A 9,989-nucleotide genomic window follows, 5' to 3' on the forward strand; every position below is an offset into this window, starting at 1 on the left:
GATATATATATCCAATTATTGAGGTCCTGTTGAGAGCCGAGCCTAAAAACATACATATAAACCCAAACATATAATCCCCCCCTCCCTTACACAACCAGTCAGCCCAGAATGAGCCATGTATCCTTAACTTTCCTAAGCAATTTGCCATAGGATCTTAAACTCTTAATTCTACCTTAATAGAATGTCACCCGTGGCTTAGCCACTCTCCCGTTAAAATAATAAAATCAAAATAAAAAATATCATATATCATAGTATATTCACTTAAACCTTATACTAACATGTATAAGTTAAAACACACCGAAGGATAAGAAAGATGTATAGAACTAAATTATAGAAACCTCAAACAAATTAGAACCTTTGTTTAAATATTAATCTAACTTTGCCAAACTTAAACACCTAGATGAAAAGGAAGGTTTTTAATACGTGTATGCAGTTCGTCCCCCAAACAGGGGTGGGCAGTATTCCATTGTAAAGGTTGTTGTTCTTCCAGATATGATTCTTGTGTATAGTCACAAATTGTTGTTTATGTTCCAGGTCTTTCTGCGTGCCATAGGGTGATATTATTCCAGAATATTCTGTTATGACACAGAGCGTTGAAAGAGTCCAGAGTATTCTAAAATGTCAACAACATAGCATGACTTGCATAAAACCCATAAATCTAGCGGGCCCAAACATCGAACCTTTACAGTAATATAGTATCTAGCGTCACATATTAACCTATCTCTAAATCAATGTCATCAAAGCTTGTTTGATGCCGTTTTTGGTGTCCAAGTTATAACGAAGTAATAAAAAAATAAAAAAGAAGAATAAGACTTAGCCTCCTCCGCTTAGTGGGTCCCTCATGTACTCCTCGGCTTCTTCAGGCGAGGAAAGTTTTACCCTTATTCCATTTTTATCCATGATGGAAATAATCGCAGGGTAGCGTAGTGTAGGTGGGAACCCCTTCTCAAAAAGACGAGACATCACTGACTTGTAACGGGCTCGTAGGGTTACAACCTCGCGGCAGAAATCCTCGTAGAAGTACACTGGTTTCTCGTTGTATTGCAGATTTCCCCTCTTCTTTCGTGATGCCCGGATAATCGTATCTCTTATTCCAGTTTGACGAAGGCTAGCATGGCGAAACGCTCGTCGTACATCATCAGTCAGCTAAAGCCATTTTGAGCAGTGTTGACCAGCAGTTTATAAAATAATATTTAAAACGTTTATTAGCAACGCCGAGCTTTCAAACCATTGCATTTCTCTGTCCGAAACTCTTGTGCAACTGTGAGTACCTTTGAATTTTCTCTGCGATACTTGTACAACAAGCAGGATTTTCCTATGGGTAAAATGTGCACAATTGTAAAAAAGAAAACAGCCATTTACCATTTCAAGAATACGAATATAATTCTTTGTATATAATTATTTGTAATAATTCTGTCTTTTGACAATAAATGCCGGCTTACCTCGTGTAATTCTTGTATATAATTATTTGTAATAATTCTGTCTTTTGACAATAAATGCTGGCTTACCTCATTTGTGCGTTTGGACTGTTTTTAATGTACAATAGCCTACGTGCATTTTTGAAGTCCAGCGCAGTATACTTCCTGGCAGAAGCTCACACTTTGGTTTTCTGTCATGATTAATCACGTCATCCAATAGTATTTGACAGGAAACTATTGTATGAGCTTCCTCCAGAAGTATACTGGAGCTGGGGACTATACAGTTATGCATACCATTGTAAATTGACAGTTATTTTGCCAAATTATTTATAATTATATAATATAATAATTATTATTATTCAATTATTTTGTTGGCAAGTCTGAAAAGTAATGCAAAAGACTTGCCAACAAAATAATTGAAAAATATATGTCAATTTACAATGATAGACATGCATAATTCTATAGTCCCCAGCTCCAGTATACTTCTGGAGGAAGCTCATACAATAGTTTCATGTCAAGATACAATAGGATGACGTGATTAATCATGACAGGAAACCAAAGTGTGACCTTCAGGAAGTGTACTGGAGCTGGACTACAAAAATACATGTAGGCTATTGTAAATACACAATACATTGTTGTAATATATATACAACAAAATAATGTGATATCACAGTAATTTCTTACAATTTGATGTTGTGAAGTCACAATACATTGTTGTAATATATATACAACAAAATAATGTGATATTACAGTAAATGTCTTACAATTTGATGTTGTGAAGTCACAATACATTGTTGTAATATATATACAACAAAATAATGTGATATCACAGTAATTTCTTACTGTAAGAAGTTGTGAAATTACAACAATGTATTGTACTACCATTACTGTGAAATTACAACACATTGCTGTGAAGCCATGCACAGTAAATTATTGTGAATCTTACTGTAAAAGTCATGCAACACATTGCCAGAAGGTATTGTAATATCACAGTAATTTCTTACAATATGATGTTGTGAAGTCACAATACATTGCTGTAATATATATACAACAAAATAATGTGATATCACAGTAATTTCTTACAGTAAGAAGTTGTGAAATTACAACAATGTATTGTACTACCATTACTGTGAAATTACAACACATTGCTGTGAAGCCATTCACAGTAAATTATTGTGAATTTTACTGTAAAAGTCATGCAAAATATTGCCTGTAAGCTATTGTAACTTTACGGTGAAAATGTTTACAGTGTAGCAATAATCACTCTCGCTTTGTTGTTGTTGTCGTCTCGGATGCCAATTCTGTAGCGCTGATCCACTATTGGTGTTGTAGAGAGGATATCTGATCCTAGGATTTGAGCTAACACTGTCGCGAAAGAGTCGTTTCTGCAGTCAACTGATTCATCCAGTCCCACTATACGGATATTAAATCTACGGGAGTGACATTCCATTTCGAGTATCTTAGCTGTTCGCTTCTCGTTGTTGTCAACTATCGTATCCGTTAGTTTCCCGTTGGCCTCATCCATCTTCACCGTTAGTTCCACGATGCCGTCATTTAAAGCCCCTTCGTCTCTAATGAATCTCAGTGTATGTTCAACCAAGGTGGCTTCAGCTACATTAATGCGTTCGGTTTGTACTGCAGCCGCTACTTTTAAATCCTCGATTTTGGATTCGATAGATTCTTTGATAACGTCAGCCTTAGTATCAGCCTTATCAACCTTATCGGTTAAGATCTTTATTAGTTTAGCAAGAGACTCTATATCGGATGAGGTGGCGGGGATGATGGAAGAAGTGGCAATTTCAGCTGTTTTTCTTTTTTCGATCTCTCCAGCCAATTCCCGAACGGAGCCCGTATCCACAGGCGGATCCTCTGTAGCTAGTTTGGCTGCTGCGCGTGTATCTTTCTTTGGTCCCATCTTGATTCTTTCAGTCGATATAGTTAGTTGAAGATCTCAGTTAATATATACGTTGAGGTTTAAACACATTAGTGTTGTAAAAAGTGGTTTTTGCAGCAAAAATTAAAAAAAAAAACGGGTGAGGAGCTATGACCAATGCGACCGTTACATGCTGATGCTAAACCGGAAGTGCTGTATATTCTGTATTTTTTAATATACTGTAAATAAAATAATTGTAAAAAGAAACTTTGCATAAAAAGGGCACTTTTTTACGAGGCACAAAAGGGCTGGTGCTCGAGCACCCTTTGGGCTCTATGTGTGCACGTGCCTGTAGCCTGGTAACACAATATCTTGAAAGAACTATAACATGTGTACCGGGATGCACCAAGCGGTGGTGGTATGCAACAAGAAGTGCAGGTTTTGTAATAAGATGTGCAGGTACACAGGTGGTAAATCTGAAGTGCTTTGTGTGTTCTTCAAGGTCTTGGATATGGTCTTAATAATATGGTATTTTGGAAGGACTTTTGACCTCTTTTTTATTATTATTCTTGAGTGGTCAACATTTTTCAGTTTCGCACCAAATCTGAATAACTAATGGTATCAACCCAAAAACTGTTGCAGCAGCTTGCAAGCGTTTGGAATGGCTATCATTAGGCATAGTTGTCCCAAGCCCCATACAAACAGAATGTTCATAATTTAAATAGACAATATTCATTAAAATAACACTTAAGACACAATAATATAACACAATAAGACAATAACACAATAAGAATATTGCATATTACTTAAAGCTTGAGTGAAGATACTGGTATCATATTCAACTAGAGACCTTGCTGCATCTGTAGATAACAACCATATACAGTAGCTTACTGGTAAAGGCAATAGATATTACTCCAAAGTTGAGCACAAATTTGATGTGAGAAATTGACATGTCCATTTTCAAAGGGATATGAATACGTTTCAGATACGTTTCAGATTTATAGGGTCATAGTCAGGGTAGACTAGGCAGGCAGGATATAGTTAAAAAAGCTGAGCCATGTAACTAAATTTGAATTAAACGTATTGTGATTGACTATAAGGCCAGAGCCTTAATCATTAACCTTACCCCTCAACCCAAACCCTCATTTCTGACCCTGTAAATCTGCTTTTTCCAAACTGCTTTTGTCCACAATAACCAGAAACTAATCCTGTGCATGCACACATACACACGCACACCCACATACACACACAATTGCACAATTTTAATATTACTGTAAAGCTAAGACTCGTAAATTATTATTTTGTGAAAATATGTAATACTGAATTGATTATAGATGCTTATAAAATTGGAATTGCATTTGTTGACGAGCATGAGAGGATGTTTTGAAACTACAGTATATGGACAAAATGTATAGAAAAACACATAGGGGGCTAGTGAAAATGCAAGCTATGAAACATTTTAAGCCATTAATGACTAACGAGTATATTTAGTCAATATATTTGTATATATTTACAAGGTAAATTAGCTATGTTAATTTATGAATTTGGTATTGTTTAGGCATGCAGTTTCTATGGTTATAGGTCAGGTTAGTGGTTAGGGTGAGGTACTTAAAAAGGCACACACACACACACGCACACGCGCACACACACACACACACACACACACACACACAGACGCACGCACGCACGCGCACACACACACACACACACACACACACACACACACACACACACACACACACACACACACACACACACACACACACACACACACACACACACACACACAGTAGAAGGAAAGGACTTTGACTTTTACCAGAGTATCTATTACATTTTTTATTTATACTTATACTAAAGGATCTGTGCACTTCTTCCACCACTGATTACTTACCAGCTATGCAGAATTGATTTAGATTTACATTTAGTCATTTAGCTGACACTTTTATCCAAAGCGACTTACAAGTTCTGTACGACAAGTCATCAGGAAGGGCTGAGTAACAATGTTCATCAAAGTGTTGAGTGCTACACTTGATTCTTTCCATGAATCACATGATAACATTAACAGTGATGAAAGTGAAGAGCCTGTCTTTCTTGATGTTAACAACAGTGTACTTGAGGGAGTTGATTCCATCTTTGCCCATGGTGTGTCTTGTATTATACATTAGATTATGTCTCCTGTGATTAAGTTCATTCTTCCTGTCCCGCTGATGCTTGATCATCCGGCATTTGCCAATGATCTCATTAGGCCTGGAAATATGCATTCCTCTGTAGGTGAAGCGTAGCTGGATAGCATCGTCTTCCCCTCCCCAACCCCAGAACTGATTGGAAAAGCCATTGATTTTCAAGAACTGCTCTTTGGACAGTGATGTGGCTCCACCAAAGAGAGTGGCATAGCCTAACCTGAAGCCAAACTTGTCAACAGCCACGGCCAGGTGACGAGGTTGCTTAAAACACCTGTAGGTGTTACGGTCATCCATAGGAATCAGATCCACGTCGCTGAAGACAAAGCAGTCATAGTTGTACTCTTTCAATGCTTCGACATAACCGGCGTTCATCAGCTTGGCTTTGTTGAATGTCCCTTCTCCGTGCTGGTTGATTATGTAGACCCCGTAGTTGAGTTGCTGGCGCTGGAGGAAGGGGTGAAGGTAGTGGAGCCAGTGCAGCAGGTGCTCGGAGCGATTGCGGAACGGGATGATGACCGCCACCTTCTGCGAGGCGATGCAGTCTGGGGGTTTGAAGAGTCCTCCCTCCTGGAGAGCTGGGTTCTCCGTGCGGATAGTGTCGAGAGTCCGCAGCGAGTTGAACTCCACGGTGAACGGACCCAGCAGATGAGGAGATGTGTCTGGGCAGGGGGGCAAGTTTGTCACCAGCTTTGTTTCGTCCGAATTCTTTACCGTTGATGCGGAGACATTCCTGGTTTGACTCCATGTCCATTTAAATCCATATGGTGATCTCGTTTTACAGCAGTTAACATAGCTGAGGTAAAGCCAATAGGGCATTAACGAAAATACAGCTAAAAGTAAAATCCATGGAAAGAATTTCTTCCACATCTTTAGTAATTCCAAGTATTTGTTCCTATGTGAATTATTTGGGTCAAGATTGTGAAGTAGAGTCAGAACACTACAATAGAGCTCCCGAAGTGGTGTTCATTCTCCCCACGATGATGAACGTCTGAACATCTGAACCCTGTCATGTCAATGTCATGAGGTGAGGAGATGAGGTGAGGAGAAAGGAATGATGTCAATCCACGAAAGATGGTTTTAGAACTGAAATATGTACTAAAACAAACCATCTGGAACTACTGACCACATCCATACCCTGTTATTGTACTCCCTGTTCTAAAAACCTGGAATTTCTAAGTTTAAACAAATAGCTAAGAACTACATACCAAAAAGACACAAACTCTCTCCAGGCCAGGCGACACAAGGGATGGGGGAAAACCAGGAACTCTAACTCACACAGGCCATCCGATAGACGGGGAAACAAATCTAAAACACCCGGTCATCTCACATCCGGACACAGCCAAACTAGGAGCAATTCTAGAAGAATCTATTATGACATCACCATGACATCATCAATCCAAAAGCAACCTTCCGGAACAACCCAACCAAGGGACACCATCCTTAAAAAATTCAAAATTTGAACTCAGGGAGATACATACTCCTACCAACCACCATCTCCACCCAATAACGTACAACATACCTCTCCTCTCTTCTTTTCCCCCCCCCCTCTCTTCTTCTCCTCTTTTTCAAAAAAATAGGGACCCGAAAAACAGAAAAAAAGATTGGTATATTCAAAAAAAAGGGGCTTCACAGCAACAAACTCCAATCCTTTGAGTCAGGTCCCACAACAAATAGGAACAAACACCCTAAGGTCCCCCTGACACAAACGAACGGAAAAGCTGAATAAAACTTAAGAAACCCGAACTGAAATACCTTCTAAACGCACAAAAAAAAGGGAAAACAAGCCATCATCAAGACGCAAGGAGAAAAGAAACCACCCCCTACTTGAAGATAAGAAGCACCATACCTGCACCATGAACCCATTTAAGAAAAAGATCGGAAAACCAGGGTATAAACCAAAACACGACACATCCTCAAACAAAGGAATGAGAACAAACCAACAGAACGAAGAGGAACAAAGCCAGACTACAAAACATGACTACACAGAAATGAGGGACAAAAGGACCCCTCTGGTGGTAAGCCGCGAAATCCTTATTCTAGGGGACACAAACACGTCTCTACTACCGCCCATCAATGACAACCAAATACAAATAGACAGCTACCAGAACGCAAAAATTAAGGACGCCATACGCATCCTTAAACACCAAACAGCCACAACAGACATAGTTAAACACGTAATACTATCCGTCGGCCTAAACGACAGGAAAACAAAACCTTCCACACTATCACACAGACTCCTACAACAACTCTGCTTAACAGCAAAAAACACTTTCCCGGCCGCCAAGATACACATACCACTAATCAACACAAACAGCCGACTACCACGCCAAACATTGATTAACATAAACAATCTGAATGAACAAATCACCCAAACAGGATACGCAGTACCCAAATTGGAACGGGAACTGTTCAAAACAGAAAAAGATCAAATCCAATGGACAAAAGATACGGGCAAAGCCATTTGGAGAAATTGGAACAAACACCTAAATTTGACAAAAAGACAAAAAGACGCCCCCACAAACTGGAAAAAGCTAATAATTAACTTAGCACCAGATTTCCACCCCACCACAGACCAAATCAACGCCCTCATGAAAGGTCTCTCCTTCGTGCCCTCAAAGGGAACAGACAAGGGCAAGGTAAAAAAACTAAGACACGACATAACACAGCACCACAGACAAATAAAACTAAGAACCTTCTTCGCGGACATGAACAAAACAAAGAACACCAAACTACCGTTCGTACACACATCAGACTGGACACCCCGAGATGACCAAATTAACGCAGCCACCCACGACCTAATCCGAAATAACTTGGAATCAATTAACAAAATAACACGGACACACTCGAACACGACCAAACCAAACCTATCCACAGCGGAAGAGAACGCATTAACACAACTAGCCAACAACCAGGACATAGTCATTAAACCAGCGGACAAGGGTAGCGCAATTGTGATACTCAACAAGGAACAATACAGGAAGGAAGCCCTCAGACAGCTCAACGACACAACATACTACCAACCCCTAGAAACCCCCATCTTCGAGGAAACCAGCAGGGAAATAAAACACGTCCTGGACCACTTAGCACACAGAAACTACATCAACGAAAAACAAAGGGACTACCTACAGGGACCACTCAACCCTAAGCCGAGAACGTTCTACTTACTCCCCAAGATCCACAAAACCCCGGACAAATGGGCCTTCCCCTTCGAAATACCAGCGGGTAGACCCATCATCTCGGACTGCGACAGCGAGAGCTACGCAGTAGCCGAATACATAGACTACTTCTTGAACCCACTCTCCAACCAACACGAGAGCTACATCAAGGACACGGGAGACTTCATCCAAAAAATCAAAAACACCAGAACGACGGAACCCTCTTTTCTATTCACAATTGACGTAGACAGCTTATACACTAACATCAACACAAAACAAGGCTTGGAAGCAATACAAAACTGCTTTAAGAAACACCCGGACAGAAAAAGACCAGACTCAGCACTCCTAACACTCCTAGAACTAAGCCTAACCAGGAACGACTTTATGTTTGACGACAAGTGGTACCTACAAACAAAGGGCACAGCAATGGGCAAAAAATTCGCACCAGCCTATGCCGACATCTATATGGCAGAATGGGAAGAAACCCTCTTTCCAAAATGCCCATACCTACCAACCAAATACTTCAGATACCTCGACGATATCTGGGGCACCTGGCCACACGGCCTCCCCCAATTCCAAAAATTCATAGACAAGATGAACCAACACCACGACTCCATAACAGTTAAGTACATCACACATAAAACCGAAGTGGAATTCCTGGACACAATAACGTACAAGGGAACCAACTTCGAAAATACCGGGATTCTAGAAACCAAGGTGTTCTTCAAACCCACAGACACCCACGCCCTATTACACAGAAATAGCTTCCACCCAAAACACACTTTCAAGGGACTCCTCAAAGCCCAATTCCTAAGATTCCACAGAATCTGCAGCCAGGACACAGACAGGGAGGAGGCGTGCAAAACCCTATGCGCAGCCCTCAGAACCAGAGGATACACAAGACAGGAACTAAAACATGCAAAACAGAATTACCTCAAAAGAAAAACACCACAGGACACAACAACACTACAACCTTCACTCCTACCCCTAATAACAACCTACTCGCAATACACCACAGACATAAACACCCTACTGAAGAAAAATTTCACCCAGGCACAACCGTTAAAGGACTGCAAAATCATCTCAGCATACAGAAGGAACAAAACCCTTAAGGACCTTCTAGTCACATCCAAATTTCCACCTCCACAAAAAAAAGAACACAGAACAAATCCGGAACCCAGAATAGAACCACCACCAAATTAAAAATGGAAAAATTGGAATTTGAAAAATTTGAAAATAAAAAAATTAAAATTTGAAATTTGAAATCTGGAAATTGAAATTTGAAATTAAAAATTAAATTGTCTACCTCCTCAGGGGTATGAAGACATACATCATGTGACAACTTAGATTATCTACCTCC

The 9,989-nt window shown here is 39.9% G+C and overlaps 1 protein-coding gene across 1 annotated transcript; it reads right to left on the bottom strand.

Annotated features, from left to right (window-relative positions):
- Window positions 1-3,819: 3,819 nt before the first annotated feature.
- LOC311242632 (beta-1,4-galactosyltransferase 1-like) lies at window positions 3,820-6,477 on the bottom strand. The gene has a single exon (XM_084331626.1). The coding sequence runs from the start codon at window positions 6,339-6,341 to the stop codon at window positions 5,337-5,339; it is 1,005 nt and encodes a 334-aa protein (XP_084187752.1). The 5' UTR covers window positions 6,342-6,477; the 3' UTR covers window positions 3,820-5,336.
- Between the last annotated feature and the right edge of the window lie 3,512 nt (window positions 6,478-9,989).

Source organism: Notolepis coatsorum, assembly GCF_963971535.1.
Source record: "Notolepis coatsorum genome assembly, chromosome: 16".
NCBI lineage: Eukaryota > Metazoa > Chordata > Actinopteri > Aulopiformes > Paralepididae > Notolepis > Notolepis coatsorum.